Raw genomic sequence first — 22,356 nt, forward strand, 5'->3', positions numbered from 1 at the left:
TGTGAGGAAACAGAGGATGAGGATATAAGCTGATGGTCAGACTCATTGTAAGCTCAGGGGTACATTTGAATTAATTCACAGACACCGGATCAACCTTTGAGATTTATGTAGGAATCGGATTATGGTCATATAAAGTGCACCCCCTTCTCTCTCTCTCTCTCTCTCTCTCTCTCTCTTGCACCCCCCACCCTCCCTCTCCCACCCACACCACCACCACCGCCACCCTCTGTTTCCCCCTCTTTGAATGGGGGCGCTGGAGCCGTCTGCCTGTCACCGCTTGCCTCTTTGTTCAAACTGATCTTGCTTCTCTCCCTCAGCGTTGCTGCTGGCGAGGAGGGGGTCGGAGGCAGCACCTTGCTTGCTGTGTGTGTGTGTATGTGTGTGTGTATATGTGTGTGTGCATCTATTCCGATCTGGCAGATATCAATGTGAGAGCATGAACGGCGCATAAGGCTGCAGCTCCGCGAGCGAGGAGAGGATAACGTTGGAGAAGAGGGAGTGAAAAGTCCACACACTCACCCCCGGTCTCTCCTGCCTCTGCAAAGTGCTGTTTCACCCTTGTTCCGTCGTTTTTGCCGTCTCTGCACCCTAAGGGGAGGTTTTGGAGAGCACCTGCACTGAGGCGCAAGGCTCACATTCCTGAGGATTGCACCATTGAGACGCGTCTCGGTGTTTTTTGCCAGAAAAGGTAAGCGTGGAAATAATTTGCTTCGCATGCATTCTTTATGAAATCAATCATTTGGTCACTGTGTGATATCTCAAGTCACCGGGTGGCTGGAGGCGCCTGAGACCGCTCAGCTGCTGGAGGAGGATTTAAAGTGGGTTCATGTCTCGGTTACAATATAAAAACGCACTTTCAACAACAGAGCTTGCAATTTATGGAGTTTTTTTCCACATTCCTCGTGCATGCAATATAATCATGTGCACATGCATTGTACATCCAATCAACGCCTTTCCTCTCGCACGATCACACACATCGCACCAGTTTGGGATATCTTTAATTATTTACAGGTCAAAGCTTTTAATATTCGTCTATATTTACAACCCATGTAGAGACATGCATAAATCATCAACTCACCAAGTAACCTTGTTAGAGTGTCCTTTACATCTCAGGAGATGTCTTCATATAAAAGAACTTTACATGCACATATACATCTTTTAAAAATCGAAATAAATCAGAGGGGAGAGCGCCTTCTGCTGAGTGGTGCAATTGAGGAAGCAGATCTGAACACTTGAACAGGTGTTTGTGAAATCTATTATGTAAATCAGAGTGCTTTGGTGAGCAAACAACATGTGTTGAACAACTGCCAAAATCAGATCCTATATTGCTCCCACCTGGGCATGACATCAAAGATGCTTCCATGTATGGAAACTGAATTATCAGTGATCACACAGTGTTTTATCTTTATATTAAAGTCTCTGTCTTGTGAAGTAACTCTGGAAATGTAACATGATCCAAAAAGCGAGCACATAGTAGAATGAGTGATTATCTGGTGCCAAGCAGGTGAACGGGTCTTTGAAAGTCTTGTATTGATGACTGGCTGCTCTGTAAACAAACACTGGCATGTACAAATCACAGTGAAGGAGCAGAACACTTTGGGTCACCTTGACAAATGAGCTGTATTGTCTGAGAATATGAGAGCCCCTGCAGCCCAATAAAGCCCATTCTGTTTCTATTCAGCAACTCCAAGTCTTTTTCTTCTCCGGCCTTGTTAGTGCACCCACCCCCAGCTGTGTGTCAGTCCCATAAAGCAGGTTCGTGAATACCCAGGCAACACCACAATATACAGGAAATGTATGCGTGTGAGAGATAACAGGGATGTAGTGCCTGTGGGATGATGAGAGAGGAGAATAGTGAGGAACAAGGTGAAGAGACCCAGCTGAAAGTTTACAGCATGCATTTTTCATTCTGTCCGGATGTGTGCAAGTGTGTATCTGAAAGGGCATCCACAAGCCCCGGCACGCATACAGTAGAGTTGTGTGTGTATGTAGATGACTGCACTCAGCGGGATCAGAGAGCGGTGTTCTGGGGAAGAAAAAGGTCTGACGAAAATAGAGTACGAGCTCAGTTCGGCTGCCTCGCTGTCTGTTGCTGCACACTTTGCACTCAATCAGCCTCTGTGTTGTTTATCATGTCTGCCTCGGAGACGTCTGCAATTCCAGGAGTCACTTTGCATCAGTTCAAGATGGGAAAAGAAGTAATTTTAGATGCTTTCAGATAGATGAAATACTGTAGAAGTGAACCATGAGTCCATTTGCCGATTAGTTGATCGACAGAAAAACGAACAGAACTATTTTGAGTCATTGTTCGAGCAAAGATGCTCAACATTCCCCTTGTTTCTCTTTGAATTTGTCAAGATTTGAAGCTTTTATTTGGTTTATTGGATAGTATACTGATCATTTTGGGATTTGGTTGGACGAAAGAAGTTTGCAAGCATTTTATTCAGCATAATAAATAGGGGCGTATGTGTTGTGGTACCAATTCTCAAAACAATGTATATTAATAGTTTCATCCAAAGATTCCAGGCAGAGAGAGAGCACAAAAATGAGTGCGATAATATTACAGTTACTGCACTGAATGCAAATGCAGATCCTGCTCTTGTGACTTCGTTCTCTCATTTTTTATGCATATGATGGTGTGTTCTTTATACCAGGACAGTTTTCTTAAAACTAGATTAACAAATTGCAATTTATTGCATTGTAACCTCTGTCAATACATATTGTATTGCAATATTCTTGTCACTATATATACAATAAATAAACAAACTGCAGCAACTGTTTGGATATCTGTAAAAGAAGCTTCTCAAATGTGCTGATCTGCTGCTTTTCTATAATTTTATATTGAATATCTTTGTTTTTTCGTTTGTCTGACGATCAAAACAAATTAATCTTTAGACATCACATCTAGTCTTAGAAAATTGTGGTGGATTTTTTCATAGTAGCGTATTATAGAGACATTGTATAGTATAGGAATCACCAGAGACCCCATGATATGATATTATTGCATCATAAGAGAAAGTTTTCAGACTGACCAACACTGTCATAAAACATGTAGTAAACTGTACATGCAACTGACAAGCTGAACTGTTTGTACTACAGTCTACATTGTCCAACGTAACTGAATGCAAACATGTGGACTATTGTACAGGTATCAATGCAAAATTATTACTTTATTTTAATTATTTATTTGAAACTAAATAAAACATCTCAATTTAGCACCATCTAGTGGACTAAAAGAGTGATTATTTTCACAAGTTTAGTACAGAAAGTTTATTTGCAATATCAAAAATATATATAATTTAAAATATATAATATTGGTGTGAATTGATACAATATTGCCAAGCAAAATACTGTGATATTATGAGGTAGAGATTTTTCCTTCACCACTAATTTTTGACAATTTTATGACATTTTATTAACTACAACTGAAAAAATAATCTGCAGATTAGTAATATATCTTTATCGATATTAGCCTTTTTGCCTCATTAAAAGAAAATAAGGTGTTTATCCCTCCTAGTCATAAGTGAGTCACAAGTCTTACTGAATGTGTATTTTCGGTAGAATGAAGGTATTTCATCAGCCAGGGTTTGAAATGATTCTCTACGGTATAACAGTGCTCAAAGGAATATGTCACTCAGGTGATTATGGGGTCTGCTCCTCTCTAATACGGCATTAATAGCTAACAGAATAGTGCCATAAAAATGCTAATAAGCCCCATCGCTCGCTTATAGTGACGATCAAAATACGCTTCACCTCTGAGTCTGCCACAGGCTTGTTGCTTTATGCTGTTCCAAAAATGTGTTGATTTTATTTGACTCAGAATGTGATGGGTAGTGATGTAAAAATGCAGCAAAAAATGTTCAAGACTTCTTTGTTGCAGTGTGTCCTCGCAGTAGTTCATAAACAGATCCAACTGTGAACCAGACTGTGAACTAAAGTGGGAATTTTATGATCTCTTTGAACTTTGTGGTCCGTTTACAGCCAGAAGGGGAATGGGCTTTAGACTAACAATGACTTCACAGTGACTAGAGCTAAAAACTGTCCACGTTTTCAGCACTGGACAGCTCCCAAAATTCAGAGCCCAATGGTCCGACCACAAACATTTGTCAAATGGAAAAAGAGCAGTGAATAGTTGTGTTTTGAGCTGCTGGAAAGAAACGTAATGTCTCCTTCTCTCCCTGGAATATTGAAACCCGAGTGATCCCCAGCCGCCAAAACCCAAAAGGGATTGGACAAACCAATCCATCAATCAACTCCAGTCTTTAGCCTGGGAGGGACTAAAGCAGCCCACCAGGCCAATCATTACAAGCGTAGATGAGACCATGGCTGAACAGCTCACCCACACAAAGAGAAAGGTCCCTCTCTTTGTCTTTGGCCAGAGGCTCTTCTCTAAGGTACTGACTGGTGGAAGACAAATGTTTGGCTTCACAGTTGGCTGAGAAGAAGCTCTCTAATGCAGCACCAAAGTTTTATCCACCTCTGCAATACAGAAGATTACAATGATTAGTAGTTTAAAAAAGGTAGTTAATAGTCATTGCAGCTGAGTTGTTTATTGATATGTTTTTTTCCTCACACTGTTTGAAACACTCAGCACCTTTTTCCTGTTCTGTTAAATGCTGATGTGAGAATGAGGACATGGTTTCTGCCTCTCTGGCCATTGGCGCTGCTGATTAACACTTGAAGGACAGAGCTCTCTGTTTTTCTCTCACCTCACCTACAGTAGTTTATATTCCACAGACTCAGCACATCATTAAAGATGAGGAATTCTTGGACCAAGTCCCGCCACCACCACCACCACCACCACCACCACCACGTCTAACTTTGTGTCTATTATTTCATGTAATTTCACAGCTACTCGTTTTTCCGACCACCTCTCCCTGTGGATGAAAATGTGGTTGTTTGTGGCCTGTGTGTGTGTGTGTGTGTGTGTGTGTGTGTGTGTGTGTGTGTGTGTGATATACTCAAGATGATAGCTGTGTCTCATGCACCTGATCCTTTATTGATTTTGCTACAAAGCGCTAACCTCAGAACCTTCACCTCTGACCTCTGCTGTCTTTATCACACAGCTGGTCTACAGGCCACTTAGAAAGTCCAGGGCTATGTATAGCTGACCTCTAACCCTAAAATCATTATTCCCTTCAATATTTCTATTTACTTAAACAAACATTTTACTTACAGCACATGTGCACTTCATCATTATTTTAAGCTGCTCTGATGATTTTTTTCTATAATACAAAAGGATCAAATGATTGAAATGGTATTTGAAAGTGAAGTCAGTGCGGAAATGCAATAAAACCTGCATTCTTTGTAATGACCAGCAGGGAGTGACTCCACTGGCTGCAAAAAGAACACTGATTGTATAGAAGTCTATGAGAAAATGACCGTATTTTGCACTTGATATGTCTCCTTTTTTGCAAACAACTGACAAACACCATTTTAATCATCCCAAGCATCGTTTTCTGCATTATGTGTTCTGGAAATGTTCTGTTTTTATTTTTGCACATATAAAAAAAACTTAGATGTTGATACTAATATGTATGCTATATAAATACATTTGCCATATCAACTTAAATAAAGCCATTATTGAATTAATGCAGGTTTAAAAGACATTTTCATACTCTCATACTTTTTTTTGCATTCCTGTGCAAAGTACTGCACAATAAATACTATAAAATGGAATGAAAAAGCATCTCTGGAATTAAAAATATAATGTCTCAAAATGTATTTAATAATTTCATAGTATGAGGGTTCTTTTTCTATGAACATTTGCTTTTCACCAGTTTTTTGATCTTTCAAGGTAGAAATGGCCTATCTTAGAATAAAATCACTCCAAGGACAAATTCTTTACGACCTTTATAGAAAACAAATTGGCTTGTTTTTTTCCCTCTGAAGTCCTTTAAGTGAATCAAGATAAAAAAAATAATTTTCTAGTAAAGGCTTCACTGGTAAAAAAGATGAATAAATAAAAAAATTAATTGATACGTGATTTGATCCTTTTTGATGCACTACAGAAAAAAACCATGATTGATTCCGCAGAGGTCGCTCGCTGGTTTCTATTTCCTCTAAAAGCTGTTACAATGCTTCTCACATATTTATGTGCTCACTTATAAATAGTGCGGCTCTCTCATATGTTAATCAAATGCATTTAAATTGATTTTTTTTTGTTGTCCAACTTGCAGTTGGCTAACAGACATATACCTACACCTACACCTTTTGCACATGCAACAAAAACACACATCCGTCGGTGCCAGAAAGAGCCTGGGAATGAAAAGGTGGAGAGAGAAAATGAGCATATCTGAGATCATCTGCTGCAGGTCTGTAGAGTGTCGCTCCATAGCAGCTTAACAGCTCTACAGGAAGCTCGCTAACAGATGGATGTTATAAGAGCTGTCAATCTCACACAGGTACGTACCGAATGGTGAGACATGCATTAAGTATATTCCCTCCTAGGTGGCTTTTAAGTGCTGAATAATTAACGTAAAGAACAGAAAAGTTGTAACTACAGTTTCTACAAGCTTAAGTCTCTGTCTCTTTTTTATTCAACTTGTCTGTTAAGAATCCTTCAGAGCGATCTGAATCCTCTCTGCGCTTTACTGCACACACATATACAGCCAAATCTTAACTTGGCTTCTCCTAAGCGAGCCAGTTTAAATAACCTCTGTCTCCATGCCCAGTGAGATCAATGGTGTCAGTGTGAGAGGAAGGAGTGTGTAATCTTGAATCGGAGAGACCAGCTTTCCAGAGTCCTCTCTCCATCTGAAGCCAAGGCCAGAGCTGCATGAGTCATTAGTTGCTTTGAGTGTGATTAGTCACCACACAGTACACAATAAGTGTCTGTGTGGTTGTTTGTGTGTGTGTGTGTGTGTGTGTGTGCATGATGCATAAAGGGAGCAGGAAGTTAATACCTGATTCACGTTCCTCTTTTTCTGTTTTTTATTTCTTAAGCAATTAATGTTCTTGCACTCTGGTTTAACATCTCCTTTATGGTCCCAAATCGCTACTGCAACATACCACCACTGTATTTTCTTCTGTCTTTACAATTCATTAAAGTGGATTGCGCCTGTAAATGCACAGAAGTGTAAATATCAGACACAAATCTATTTGGGATGCAGCGTTTTTCTCGCAAAAAAAAAGCACATTAAGACAAATTATGGCGCTTCTGTAGAGCCTTTATCATGGCAGAGTCGTATTGTCACGATGGTGATAAAATGACCTTCCTTTCATTTTCCTTCCTTCATCTTCTTCCTCCTCCAGCTCACCACTTTGTCTGTCACTCATCCAGGGCTGTTATTCTGCTGTTCATTCCGCCGCTCTCTGGAGGTAATAGTTTTGTGAGACATGATTAAAGAAAAAGGGAAGGAGAGAAATCACCTTCTCCTGTCAGGTCCCAGGAGGGGGATACAAGACTGACGGTTTGACTCCTTACAGTAGAACTGGCTCTGTTTGTGTCCTGAAGTCTAATAGTACAGATTTATCTGAAGTCCTCAGCCTCTCCTCTTAAGCTACGTTATATTTTTAGACATTAATTCTGCTACTTCCTCTTGTCATTGTGCTGTTGCCCAAGAAAGGGTTTGAAACTTCCTATGAAAATACAAAAGAAGCTCTTGAAATTTTTTTTCCTCCGTCAGAAATTCATTTTCCCAAGGGGCGACAAGAGCTTGAGCTCCTTTCTGTTGGGTGGAGAACAACATTCTGTCAATTGCCAAGCAGAAACAGAAAATATTATGGTTTCTTTTTTTATAGACTGGAAAAAGAAAAATATTGCATATAAAAAAGATCTCAGAGATATGAGATATGATCTCTGTTCCAAAACAAACAAAAAAGATGCAAATGGGCTTGAACAAAGTGTTTTTGTCAGAAGAACGGTCATGTGGCTGTTTTCCATGGTCCTGTCATTAGTTTAGTACAGTCCGGTAAAAATGCAGATGTAGCCTAAAGCACATGCTACAGTCTTAATTTTATGTGGTTTATATGCTCTAACATAAGCTGCGATCTTTAGCATGATTGGATAACTTAAATAATGACAGTAACACCTTGTTGAGGGTAAGCGTCCAAACTGGGTTATTTTATCACGGTTATCACGGTTTGATTTTAATTTTTCTTTAGGGTTAACTAGCTCTACCCTGCAGACCAGTGCTTCCATTTTATTAGTTTCATGGATCGTCAGCTGGTGAGGATGCTGGGTTTTTGCCAGAAACATGTAGCTTTATGATGCTAAAAGACTGCTTTGAGCATAACGTGCATGTACTGTATCTATCAAATGCATAATAGGACAATTATTGTTTAAAGTGAACCAGCTGGAAAGATTAAAAAGTCAGCTGGAGAACCCAACTCATGGAGGTAATTAACTAGAAAAGTTAGCTTATAAAATGCAAAAGTAGCAAAATCGACAGTTATTGTGAAGTACTTCTGTCTGAAATCCAGGACCCATTAAAAAAACTATTATTTTTATTAAATTTGCTCTGTGATCTTTGTAAACTGCATTAATGTGAGTCAATTCACTACAACATGAAGTTTATTTTTATCAGTTGTCTTTAACAGCGAGCCAGCTGTCAGTGTGTGTCTTTGTGTAGTGTAATGCAGTGTTTGTGTTCATGCTTTGTGCACATGAATGCAGAAGTTGAGATTCAGTGACCCACTGTACCTTGTGCATTGGCTGGGGTTTGATGTGGCGCTTTATAGTAGCTGTACCATTACAGCAGTGTGTGTGTGTGTGTCATGAATCAACATGGGACCCAACCTGGCCTGATTAAGTAAACCTGCAGTCTGAACACACACACACACAGGCACACACACTTCAGTGTAGCATGATGGCAGCATTGTAAGCATAAAGCTGTCCTGCTGTGATCACAAACACGATTTATCGTATCACCACAGCAGCAGCTGACATGATGTGTTCCGCACTTTTCAGGTTTTTTTTCTCTGTTCAAGCAATTTTCCCACCAACTGCAGAACTGAAGGAGATTTGGGTCGAGGGGCCCGTCTTGCCTGCGTCATGATGAACATGAGGCCAGTTGGTCTCTTGCTTCAGCAGATTGACAGCTTAGTGCTGAGCCGTGATGTAGGTCTGCCAGCCTTGTCTGTTAGCTCTCTTTGGATCTCTGTCACTCCGCTCGTCGGCTCCTACAATGAGCCGAGAATACGTTCTATTCAGACAACATCGTGAAAATGTGTCGGATGGACATCCACATTGAAGTCCACTGAAGCATTTTAGAGACTTCTGGCTCTTTTCTCCTCAAGACACAGCTGTGCCTGTGAAAGTGAAGAGGGGCGATTTAGAGGGAGGCGTCCACGACATCTGATGTCTCCTCCTTAACAAAAGGTGGTGCTGGTTAGTATGCGGCTGGTGTGATTGCATGGCCAGTGCACTGTATGTTGTAAATCCCCTCTGGTAAAACTTTGAAAGGCTGGTGTCTATAGAGCTCAGTGTCGTATGTTGTATGGCATCCATAGAGATGTCCATAGGCTGAACTCTGTATTCTGTGGCTGTGGATAGTGGCTGCTGGGCCGCTGCCAGTCCCAGGCCCTCCAACACAACACACTCTAACGCTCTCCGCTTACAAGACTGGGCAACCTCGCTGGTGTCATGACCCTCTCCAAGCCTTTAGAAATCTCTTGTCACCCACCCAGCTAGCTCCACCAATGGTTCAGGCCTTCAACATGCAAGGAGTCCAATGGCTCGACCCCAATCTGTCACAGCCCATCACAAGGTCCTAACCCATCTTCAGAGATGGGATGCCTCAAAGTGTGTGGCACAGCGGGGTCTCACCCACACCAGGATACCCCTTTTTTACAAGAGTCCAGACACCAACTTGGTAGCCCACCATTAAAAATCGACCAACTAATTGTTGTTTAATGACAGTATAGTTTGGCAGGTGTCACAGAGCGCTTTACTTATCCCAGAGGAATGTTTCTCTTTGCCTCACACGCTCCAGTTTTATACGGTTGAAGGTTTTACTGCTCTTTCACATGGTCAGAGAAGAGAGCGACCATTATTCCTGTAATTTATAAAGGGCTGAACTGGTGTTGCATAATCTTCTTTCTGAGCATCAGGGATGCTGGTGGGACAAGTTGCTGTTACCTTGGTGAATGCTAAGAGGTCTTTTGGTCTCCTGGATAAATTATTTACTTTATGTAACTGCAATCTAGATAGTCCAAACACGTTGGACAAATTTTGACTCAAACTATTTAAAAATGTTCACACGGTCTATAGAAGGGCTAGGCGGTTTGATCTAATATATCTAATATATTACCTAACAGTATAAAAATGTGTCACATATACATTTTTTACATCCCCGATTCCAAAAAACTTGGGACGTGGTGTGATACTTTGCTAATCCTTATACAGGATATTTTTATATTCAAACTGATAAACTTGTTGCTGGTAAACTTGTTTTTGTAAAGATTCTCTTCAACATGGAGTATGGTGTGTAAAAAAAGGCTTTACCATGTTGTTATCTCATTTGGATTAATGATTTATTGAATTACCAGACATGCTATAAAGTGATATTTGATTATCAAGATATGAAATGACCTGTGTCAGGATAGAAGATTTCAGCCATATCGCCCAGCCCTAATCTATTGTCAGCCTCTGTTAATAATGCCTGTCTAAACCAGTATTTTGTGAATGATAATTCAAAGTTATTTGTGTTGCTCAACTCTTGTTTTCTTCAAATGGCATGCACTCCTTTTCGTCTTCATTTTAATATCAGTACGGGGCAATAAAGCTCTGTCTCAGCTGTCTCTCCATTGAGCTGAGAAGCTTCGGGCCCCAAGCCAAATCCTCTGGCAAAGTCAGCATCTCATTTCTGATGTGTGGTAGGATTTCCTCTATGTTGTGCAGTAGAAATGCACCAGAATCACCTCTTCACTGCAGTGCACTAAAACTTCATCCAATCTTTTAATATTGAAGTGGTTGTCATAAGATGCAATCATGTTTTCCTCTTTAGATGTGTCTCTGAAATCAGAGCCAATAGTCATGTTTAAACCAGGTAGAAAACTGGATGACACTATCGGTGTCGGTTAAATAGACAGCTGTAGCTCAGGTGGTAGTGAGTGTGAAAGATGTAAATGTAAAAGCACTGAATACAAGCCAGTGAACTGTGTCTGGTTATCTAAGCACCCTTACAGATGCAATATTGTTTATTTCTTAAGATATTATAACACCTATAAATAAAATGGATGTGATACATTATCAGTCCCTGTCTGTGATTCTGTGTGCTCGCTGCTAAATTACCTCATTTACCCGAGAATTACTTTTCAAGTATTCAGTGTTCAAGGCCATTTTGGGGTATTTTGTTTTACAGGTGTGGCCACAGTGCAATGACTTACAGTAGATGAGAATTTGAACAGCATTTGTTTTTGTGTCAGTGAGATTTCATGCTGCGGCTTTAACACCTGTAGATGGTGGCTATCTGAAAGCTGCTTTCCTTTTAGGCAGCTCTTCCAGATGAGTGACATGTATTGGTGTGTGTATGTGTGTGTGTGTGTGTGTGTGTGTGTGTGTGTGTGTGTGTGTGTGTGTGTTTGAACATCACCGACAGAGTTAGAAGAGGCTGGTGCTTTGGATTTTAGTTGGACTAATTAGTTTTGAAAAAGGTTTTTGTAAACCAAACAGCTGCAGAGCTTTTTTCAGCACACACAGGAGCCAGCTGCCCATCGTCTGTTCAAACATGAGAATTACCAAACTGCTTTACCTGACAGAAAACTGGATTGCGTTGTAATTGTATACAATTTGCCTCACATTCACCAATCCATACACACACTCACAGATCAATGGCAGCAAGCTACAATGCAAAGCACGGGTGAATCCACTGGGGCCACTTTAGGGTTCAATGAAACTGTAACTTTAAGTGTTTCATCCTGAAGTTTTGTATTTTATATCATATATTTGTCTTGTCTTTGTACAGTTTTCCATTGCATCAGTGTCACAAAGGATTAGCAAATTATCGCATTTTGTTTCATTCACATTTTATCTGGAATTGGAGTTACACCCAATTTAAAATAATGCTGATTTTTGGTTTTAATGGGGAAACAAACACTGGTCTTTTAAAATAGTATATAAAACATTACCTTTAGTTTAAGCCTCTACCTACTCTGTTTTCTAGAGGTGTGAATCAGCAGACGCCCCACGATACGATTTTATCCCGATACTTGAGTCACAATACGATATTATTGCGATTTTAAGCATTTTGCGATATGGTGAGTATTGCGATACAATATATTGTAATTTAACTGTTTAACTGCATTTTGTGTCTACAAAATAAAATTCACCATGAAACATAAAAAAATATGTACATGACGCACATTGTGCCTATAGATTCCTTAGATCTTCTAGTTTTATATGATACCTAGTATCTCCAGTATATTCCTTAAAGTGAGGCCGCGACAGCCTCCGGAAAAAAAAGATAAAAATACTGTGAAAATATCGGTACTTGGCAGTCATGAAACGACATAATATTGCCACGCAAAATATTGCAATACTATGCTGTATCGATTTTTTGTCCCACCTCTACTGTTTTCCTTCTCCATTTCTGCCTCCTGTTAACTTCTACCCTTCTCTCTCTCTGCAGGATCAGGATGGCGCTCACTATATGTGCAGCTGGGCCGCAGATCCTCTTTGCTCTGACGCTGCTGCTCCATTTAGGCTCAGGTGAGTCGTCTGTCTCTCACCTCCGCTCGTTTCCATGAAACTACTGCATCAGGTGCTGCTAAAATAAACAGCAGTTTGTGATCTAATAACAGATACTGTTGACACACAAGTGGGTTCAGTGACAGAAAGAGAGAAGGAGGCGCCAGACCAGAATTCAGAAAAAAAACCATCCATTCCTGCATTAATTTTTACCATAGACATGAATACACAAGACAGGTCTGCACTAATTTGAGTGCTGTAAGAGAGAGCTGACATGTTGAGGATGTTTGCAGACATGCTCGCTGGGACTGAGCTGGAACACCTCCAAACCCATTTCTGCAAGTTTAGCCGACCATCTGTTCCATTACAACTATGCATAAAATTCACAATTATGGAACAAAAAGACAAAACATCTCAGAGCTGCAGGTCCCTGGTGGATAGTATCGCAGGTTTGAGGTCCCACATGCAGCCTGCTGACTGCCTGTAGTAAAGATAAGTTTCCCTCCTTAATTACTTTTCCTGCAATTGGCATGCACGATGGTTGCTGGTCAGCCTGGATTTAAAATAAAAAAAAACTGCATCACTTGGTTCCAAAATTAAAACATTACCTTGCTGGTAATTATTTTCAGACAGCAGAAAAGTATTACTCCACATTTCTTTTCTTTTTCCTTCCGTGTTTGTTGCACAAAAGTAAACAAAGGACCTACCTACTAATAAAATATAACAAAAAACAGGATTGGAACATGCTGTTACTCCCAGTGTTTTATGTTGTTGTAAAAGCTGTTAAAACCTTTATTTTCTGAGTTATTTCTCTTTTGAGTCAGTGATTTTCAGGTTCACCACAAAGTTACCCTTAAGCAGTCAATAAAGTACCACAATATACCAAACACGGACAGCTCAGTGTTTAGGTTGTAACGATAGAGCTGCACACTACAGTACCAGGTCTAATGCTAATCAAAGCGTCTCTGTTCTTTGTTTTACTAGCTGGGATGGCATGTAAGTCATGGGATCACATTATAAGCCTGATAATGTATTTCTTCCTGAGGGAGTAGGAAACAGTTTTATGTGCTTTCTTACAGAGGTTGATGATGAACAATGATACCACTCTCATGCCTGTACAATAGACTAGAATTTAAACTGGTGAGTAACAATAAAATGTACTCCCTACAACTGTCATGAACAGACAAATTAGTAATACAGCATTTAAACATTACTATTTTTTTATTATCAAACCGTAAAACATGCAGTGGTGGAAGAAGTATTCCAATCCCTTACTTAAGTAAAGGTACCAATACAACACTATGAAATTACTCCACAACAAGTAAAAGTCCTGCTTTCGAAACTTACTTAAGTAAAAGCACAAAATATCAGCATCAAAATGTACTTAAAGTATCAAAAGTAAAAGTACTGTACTCTATGTTCTAAAGATTATTAGATTATTATTATTATTGATGCATTTATGTAAGCAGCATTTTACTGCTGTCAATGTAGGGTTCATTTTAACTATTTAATATACTTTTATGCGGTTTAATTTATAAACATGTGTAATCTCTTCAAATTGATCATGTTTTTATGTTAAATCTCTACCAGAAAAGTAACTAAAGCTGTCAGCTTAATGTAGTGGAGTAATAAGTACAACATTTGCCCTTAAAATGTAGTGAAGAAGAACTATAAAGTTACAAATGTGGGAATACTAAAGTAACGTACAAGTACCTCAAAATTGTACTTAAGTAGAGTATTTAGGTAAATGTACTTAAGTACATTCCACTACTGAAAACATATTTATTTCTGCTGTAAAGTTGGGCATATGAGATGGGGGTCTATGGGGAATTACTCACTTTCGGAGGTAACCTCAAGTGGCCAGTTGAAGAAATGCAGCTTTTGCCACTTTCCGTGTTGGCCTCATTTTTCAGGCCCAGGTCTGAAACTACTGCCATCAAACAGTTAGCTTAGCTTAGCTTAGCTTAGCATAAAGATTCAGGTGGACAAATGGGTGACTCCCACCCTATAATCAACTGTCCACTTACTAGCTTTTTATAGAGCTTTGAACCAACTACAAGGTGAAACAATATTGTTTATTCTACAGGAGGAAAAAATATTTGTTTTGCCTGTGCTTTTCAACAATTGGACAACTGAGCAAGCTAAGGAAGACTATAAGATGAAGGTAAAAGGACCAGAAAAAGCTAGTAAGAAGTCCTTTAATTATGATTTTTATCATGATTATTTATCCATAGTTATACAGAGCTTTATGTTGCTGCAGTATTTGTTAGTATATACTTGTGTGCAACACAGTCAATTCAGTTTAAGAACCATTGATATCGGCCTTGAAAGCCTCTTTACCTCGTTGGACAGCTCACTGGACTGTAGAAGAGGACTGACAGGAATAAGAGACGGCATCTGTTAATGATAGAGAGTGTCCTTTCATGTCACTTCCAGCTCTCTCTCCCTCTTTTTAGGCTGTTTTTCTTTTGTCCCATCTGTCACCGCCATGCTACAGGGTGCACTTGTCATCCAAAGTCTCTCAATTTTCTCAAATCAGTTTCTTAGACTCCTTCCTCCATCTTCATCTCTGCTTTTTCCTGCCTTTCACTTCATCCTTCTCTCGTTCCTGCTGCCTGCCTTGTTCTGGCTCTCATGTTTTTCCCTGGTATTTGTGATTCTGTGATTACATCTGATTTGGGGGGAAGGCAGCGCAGGCTTTTTTTCAGCACAGAGAGATGCTCTCGGGGGGTTCAGCTTGTGAAAGCTGTCCAATCTAAATGCAGATGGAAATATCTTTCGGGGATTTAATTCCACCATGTGCAATATTCCAAATAAGGCTTTGGTTGTGTTTTCTTACACATAGGTTCTCTTGTTACGCTCATATTAGTTTTCTACAAATTGGTGCATCAGTCTAATGGTGTGAATTTGAATGAAGACGACCAGAAAAGAAAACAAAGGAAAAATCCTTGAGCAAATTTGCTTTAAGCTTGTTAAAGCTTTGTAATTATGTCTTCAGTCTTTTTGTTGTTCTGTTGCCAGAGACTCCCTCGCCTCACAGTCCATGTAAGGCTTTGATTTTTGTGAGCAGAAAAAGCTCTCAAACTTTCTCCTATGGATTATTAATAAGTATATAGCAGTTGTTGTTTTTTTTAATCATATTTTTGCAAAATAAATAAAACTGAACAACAACAAATAAATAAATAGAACTCAAGGTCCTTTTTATAGCCGTTTATGAAGATTTCAACATGTCAGTGTCAGCTTACATGTTGTCAGATATCTGCTGATATGAAAACCTTACACATATAATGCAGAAAAAAATATGCTTGGGGTGATTTATGGTTTCATGTAGCTATTTATTTTATTCTAATTTATTCTTGATTTAAATGGTCAGCAACTGAGTCATAAAGTCACAATAATGTTAATTTAGCTGTTTTTTACTTAAATGGCAAGCAAGTGACTAATAACACAATAACAAACTATTTTTATTTGATAATTATTTATTTGATACTGAATGCATATAATATATTATATTCATATATATATGATAATGAATCATGTTAATATTCTTTAATAAAATGCAGCCATCTGATTGCATAGGAAAGGTCCATTTTCATTCCAGTTTTAAAAAATCACTTATGTCAGCCACCATATCGATAATCAGTCAAAATCAGTTATAGTATCAGCCCTCAAAAATTAAAAATAAATAATAAAATACAAATATATAATAAATACATTTTTTTGTATCCATAAATATTATTTTATGTAAGAACTATTTAAAAAAATAAATAATTTAATAATTATATTTCAAATTTATTTAAAAAATAAAATAGAAGAGGTGCACAGAGGATGAAGCCATAAAGAGGCAGGAAATGTTTGGTTACGGATAATCTCTGTACAGGTGATCCTGTTGTCATGGTTACATTGGACCATATGTCATGGCAACCAGATGAAGTCGCTGATATCAATCAGCAGAACGATGAACCACCTCTCACAGTGACATTGGCTTTACATTGATGCTTTAAATTAATTAGTTTGAGTGACGTTTGAGTCATTTATGTGAAGAAAACTCGGTTAGAGATTAAAGGACATAATTAAGTTGAAGGCTGTTGCTGTGGTCACTAGTGTGTGTTTTTCCACTCTTGTTTGTGTATGTGCTAATTGTGTGTGAGTGGTTGGGATCCTTGGTGCAGGTTGGCATTATGATTCTTTGCTGGAGCGATAAAAACCAGTTCCTGGTTCTCGTGTGGAAACATGAGTGTGAAATTGCTAATGAATCCCTGAGGTCTTGTTACTGTAGCAGATACCTCAGCCTACACTTTTGCACATCTCCTCTACTGCTTAGTGCAGCATTTACCCTATAATCAAACACCACACCTATTCATGTCTGTCAAAAAGCAGAAATATGCAATATATTATGCATTGTGTTCTTCCCTTGTCAGCAAAACAACATATTTAAATGCATCATGTAATTATGTCTTGTTCTCTCGTTCGTCCTCTCTAGGTGCAGCCTCCTCCATCGTGAACATGCGTAGGATCACCCATCCTACGGTGCAACAAACGCTGGCAGGCAAAGCTGTCCTCCCCTGTGTCTTCACCCTCCAGACCAGCTCTTCCAGCCAGCCTCCCCACCTCCTGTGGACTCGTATGAGGGTACCGGCAGAAGGAGAAGGAGAGGACGCTTCTGTGGAGCAGATTGTGCTTTCGGCTAAAGGTGAAACAAAGACAAGATGATCTGGTTCAGCTGCTGATTCATGACTCCACTCTAAAACATTTTCAAGTGCAGAGAAAGTGCACTTAAAAGTGCTCTCAACAATATTTTCATAATTATAGTGGATCAAATGAATGTGTGTATGTTCACAGACAATTACAAGCTAGTCTCTGCAGCTCTCCTCAGCTTGAGATATTTAATGAATTAATCTAACGCGAAATGGTGATTAAGACCTTAACAAGCTGACCACAGCAGCTACTGGAATTAAAAGATGATAAACCCTTTAAGTAGAGGTTTTCCACTGTACTTATAAATGCTCCTTTACTGTTTTGCTTTACTGTTAGATATCAAGGGTATGTTAAACTTACTTCTCAGTTCAGGCTTCTACAAGCTCTAAGAAGTTACAATTGTAAGGGCAAGTTAGATTGCAGTTCATTACTTTAAACTGAACCACTCAAACTAAACATAATTACTGAAAACTTTTAATTTTCTTTCCTCCATTGCGTCAAATGTGAATGCTTAAAAAAAGGAACAATTAAAAGTAGAGTAAGAAAAAAACAACTAATTTAACTCATGAAAACAAGAGAGCTGATCTGCTTTGTGTTGCTGAATCTTGATTTCCAATTGAGAAAAATAAAGACAACAACAAATGTCATTCATGGAAATTATCCTAAAGTGTGGTTGGCAGACATTTGTATGTTAACATTCATTATTCAAGTACTGTACTTTAGTACAAGTTTGAGGAACTTGTACTTAAGTTGAGTATATCCATTTTATGTAACTATATACTTTGTACTTTTCAGATCAAGATTTAACATAAAAATGTGCTAAATTGAAAGTGATTAGACATTTATTTAAATTAAATTATAATATAACAATATTAACTGGGTAAAATGAGCCCTACCTTATACGCAATAAAATTAAGATTAGGATTTCCTACAATGGGGAAATTTCAAGTGTTACAGCAGCAAAGTGGATAGCAAAAAACAATAAATAGTAAACAGCAGTATAAACTAGAAATATAGGCAAATAAACAAGTCAAAAATATAATAAGGCATTAACAATTGACAATATAAACAAGTAGAAATATAAAATTATTAACAATTTAAACTAAACTAAAATCAAAAAAACTTAAGGAACATTAATATATACATATACTATGTAGACAGCTTGAAAATGCTGCTTAAAATGCATCAATAATAATAATTCAATAATATATTTTGCAATATATATAAAACAATATGAGTGGGGCCATTCTGCATAACGAATACTTTTACTTTTGATACTTTAAGTACATTTTAATGCTGATAAGTTTGTACTAAGTTTTGAATGCAGGACTTTAACTTGTAGTGGAGATATTTCACAGTGTGGTATTAGTACTTTTACTTTAATAAGGGAACTGAATACTTCTTCCGCCACTGAATTTATGTATCCAAAATCTGCAGGACTGATAATAAAGAAACCTCTCTCTGTGTGCCAAAGGTGATGTAATCAAGGTGAATAAGGCTTTCAGCGGCCGCATCGCGCTGCCAGGATACACTGCCAATCCTCTGAATGCTACCATGGAGATCTCTAGTCTCCGTACCAACGACTCAGGCACTTACCTCTGTCAGGTTGTCATGGGTAACGACTATGAGAGAGACGCTGTGCCCCTGGTGGTCTCTGGTAAGTGCAGCAGCTACTGAAGGGAGATTTCATTGTGAGAAAACTTTAGTACCACAGCTCCCCAGAGGACACATTTAAACTCTGAAACTCTGCTGATGGACTGAGCAGCATCAACTCAAAGGCTTTAAAATTCTCCTTCTAACTTAATTGATTTTTGTGTTTTATAGCGTTCCGGGCTTGTTGTGCTATAGTGTAAGATAGATAATGGCAGCTCGGAAACAGCAGCCCTGCCAACCCTTTCCAGCTTTTTTATTTAATTAAACATTAATAACATTGATTCGCCATATCAGTATCATAATGACTGACTTAATTAATGTAGCTTACCGCTCTCTGTCTGTGTTGTTTTTGTTATCTGGCTTTCCACTTGACTAATTGTGTAATTCTTTTAATTAAAGAGTTTGGACTGAATACCAGTGGTAATTTTTCTGTGTGCCCATCTGTGAAAATTCAGCCGAACCTCACATAGTGTTAGATTGATTTTAAAATGGCTGTGTTGTTGAATCTCTCAAATCGATTCACAAACGCCTCACCACCTGTCCCCGTGTCTACCTGTGTAGGTGTGGTGTTTCACTACCAGGCTCCGAGCACCCGGTACGCCCTCTCATTTGCCGATGCCCAGCGGGCCTGTCAGGAAAACTCCGCTCAGATGGCCACACCGGCCCAGCTGTGGGCAGCGTACTATGACGGCTTTGCCAGCTGTGCAGCCGGCTGGTTGGATGATCAGACTGTCCGGTGAGGAGACGTTCACTCACTTTCTTCTGCTTGTCCTGCCTTTGTACTGTTGCTCACTAGCCGCAGAGACTGGCTCTCCTTTGAAGCAGGGCTGCTACTAAGAATGATATTTATAATGCTCACTCAGTGTTGTTGTGATGGCTTTATTTTTTTGTATTTAATGTTTGTGATAACTGTGTTTAATGTTGTAACTTGTCTCTTTTTTATGCTGCCTTCTTGGCCAGGTCTCTCTTGAAAAAGATATATATTTTTTTAATCTCAATGAGGCTATTACCTGGTTAAATAAAGGATGTATATATTATTGATTCATCAGCAGATTATTTTCTCAATTAACTGATTAATCCAGGTTTTTACATTTTAAATGGCTTGCTTTGCTGGATTTCCAGTCCAAACCCCAAAGATCATTATTTGCTATCAAACAGGACAGATAGAGAGACGACAGATTTCTTTAGAGTTACATAAATTAGGGCTCCTACCCATGGCTACACATACTTATACTGAAACGTAACAGTTTTAAACACATGGTTCACATTGTGAAATGGTTGCAGTTTAGTTAGGTTTTGAAAAAGATCATGGTTTGGGTTAAAATCATTTTTATCTGTTATTTATGTATGTGACCAGTTACATGTCATCGTTTTGGTTTCTCACGGGACAAAATCCTGTGTTTTTTGGGCATCCTTTCACCTCCTCACCTTGCTGACTTTGTCACTCTTTATACAACACCTGACTTCATCCTTTGCTCCTGCCATATATTTTTCTATATGGTTTCTATCGCAATATCAAAAAACTAGTGGTCAATCCATTTACTATTTATTGACTGAATAACCAGAAAAAATGCTATATTGTGATATATATATATATCATCATTGGGATGTGAAATAACCACATTGGGATAAAAGATGTGGGCCATATCGCTCAGCCCTAAAGGATGTAATGTGTTAGTGAGCTGTAAAGGTGCTGGTAGTCAGATTTTGTTATCTTTAGATAGAGAATGGCGACCTGTTTCCAGTCTTTATGCGAAGGTAAAAGGTGCAGTAGGCATGAGCGTAGAATTAATCTTCTAACTCAACTGTCAACAACAAAACCCAAATAACTTTTGTTTAAATGATTAATCCGTAAAGAAGTTGTAAACAATGCTATATGTTTTTTTTATGCTATTCTTCAATATAAAGACATTTGTTTAATGTACAGTTTGTCCCCTCTCTTTTTGGGTCCTCTGTCACCTCATTAATATGCAGTTCTTCTGTGTTTTAACTTCATCTGCTTGTCCTTTGTATTCTTCTTTTTACCACTGTTTTTTCTTCATCGCTAATTGTATTTTAATTTATTCTAATCTCTCGACCTTTGAAAGGGAATACAAATAATAATTTATTCTTAACTGACATCTAAAGTCTTCATGAGAATAACCATTATAAAAGTGAGCTGAAATAATAATTCATATAGTAAACTGCCCACAAGTCATTGCCAGTTATTTCATATGTGATTAGTAAAACAGAGGTTTATTTCCATTTACGACTCACACATCGCTCGTCTCCACAGCTACTCTGTCCAATCGCCAGAGCTTGGTTGCTATGGACACAAGGAGTACTCAGCCGGAGTGAGGAATTATGGGAAAAGGGACCCGAAAGAGCTTTTTGATGTGTACTGTTTTGCAAAGGAACTGGATGGTACGTACACACACACGCACACACACACACACACACACACACACACACACACACACACACACACACACACAGCATTTGGCTTTAACACTGATGTTTGCATCATCTTCTGCTACAATCTCAAATGACAGGCGATATTATTTTCTTTCTAAATCCAGAGAAAATAAAATAAATAATGAATGTGTATTTATCCACACCTGTAAGTAGTCCCAGACAAATGCACCAATTACACCTGTGAGTAACCTTTGCCGAAACCTGCAGCGTCCAGCTGTGTTAGCAAATTACTGAGCCTTTTTATTCCTCCGAGGCATTTTATAGTCAGGTTGTCTGTCCCATTCTCCTGAACATGTTATTTCAGGAAGACTTTGAGGTAATTTCTTGAAATTTGGCACAAACGTCCACAGGATTTGGTGGTCAAAGGTCACTGTGACCTCACAAAATATTTTTTTTTGCCACAACTCTAGAATTTATATGCCGGTTATGACAAAACTTCGCGTGAATGTCCAATAGCATAAATTTATGATGGTCAAAGGTCAACTTTACATTGACATAATAATGTTGGGAAAAACTCTTATGGATTATTATTTGACACCATAACTCAGGAGCAGAAGGGCAGACTGACCACATTACACATTTATTTTGCCCACCTTGAAACTGTGATGGTTGTATGGATTTTCTGCTGCTAGGTTGGAAATATGTGTGAAGTATCCATGTTTTAGAATGTGTAGTTTTTTTTGCAACAAGATCTATATTTGAAGCACTGTCTGCTGTCATTTGTGAGTCTGGACACAGATGGATGTAAACTGCATCTTTGCTGGTTGGCGGAGGCATACAACCACAATGTGGTAATTTAATTTAAAAAATGAAAAGATGCATTTGTTCATTTTGTTTTTAAGGATGTATGTCTTCAGTTACAACCAATGGGCTTTAGGCCACACACAGAGTAGGGAACTATGTTGTTGGTTTTGGTCTTT

At 38.6% G+C, this 22,356-nt stretch overlaps 1 protein-coding gene across 1 annotated transcript in view; it reads left to right on the forward strand.

Moving 5' to 3' along the window:
* The first annotated feature begins 358 nt into the window (after positions 1-358).
* Positions 359-22,356, forward strand: part of LOC131980036 (neurocan core protein-like) — a 49,893-nt gene continuing 27,895 nt past the window's right edge. Inside the window, exons 1-6 of the mRNA XM_059344170.1 lie at positions 359-688; positions 12,573-12,652; positions 17,115-17,324; positions 18,804-18,986; positions 19,544-19,718; positions 21,258-21,385. Of these exons, the coding sequence (XP_059200153.1) occupies positions 12,580-12,652; positions 17,115-17,324; positions 18,804-18,986; positions 19,544-19,718; positions 21,258-21,385 (769 nt within the window). The 5' untranslated portion in view covers positions 359-688; positions 12,573-12,579. The remainder of the gene's footprint in view (positions 689-12,572; positions 12,653-17,114; positions 17,325-18,803; positions 18,987-19,543; positions 19,719-21,257; positions 21,386-22,356) is intronic.

This window comes from Centropristis striata, chromosome 11, assembly GCF_030273125.1.
Source record: "Centropristis striata isolate RG_2023a ecotype Rhode Island chromosome 11, C.striata_1.0, whole genome shotgun sequence".
Lineage (NCBI taxonomy): Eukaryota > Metazoa > Chordata > Actinopteri > Perciformes > Serranidae > Centropristis > Centropristis striata.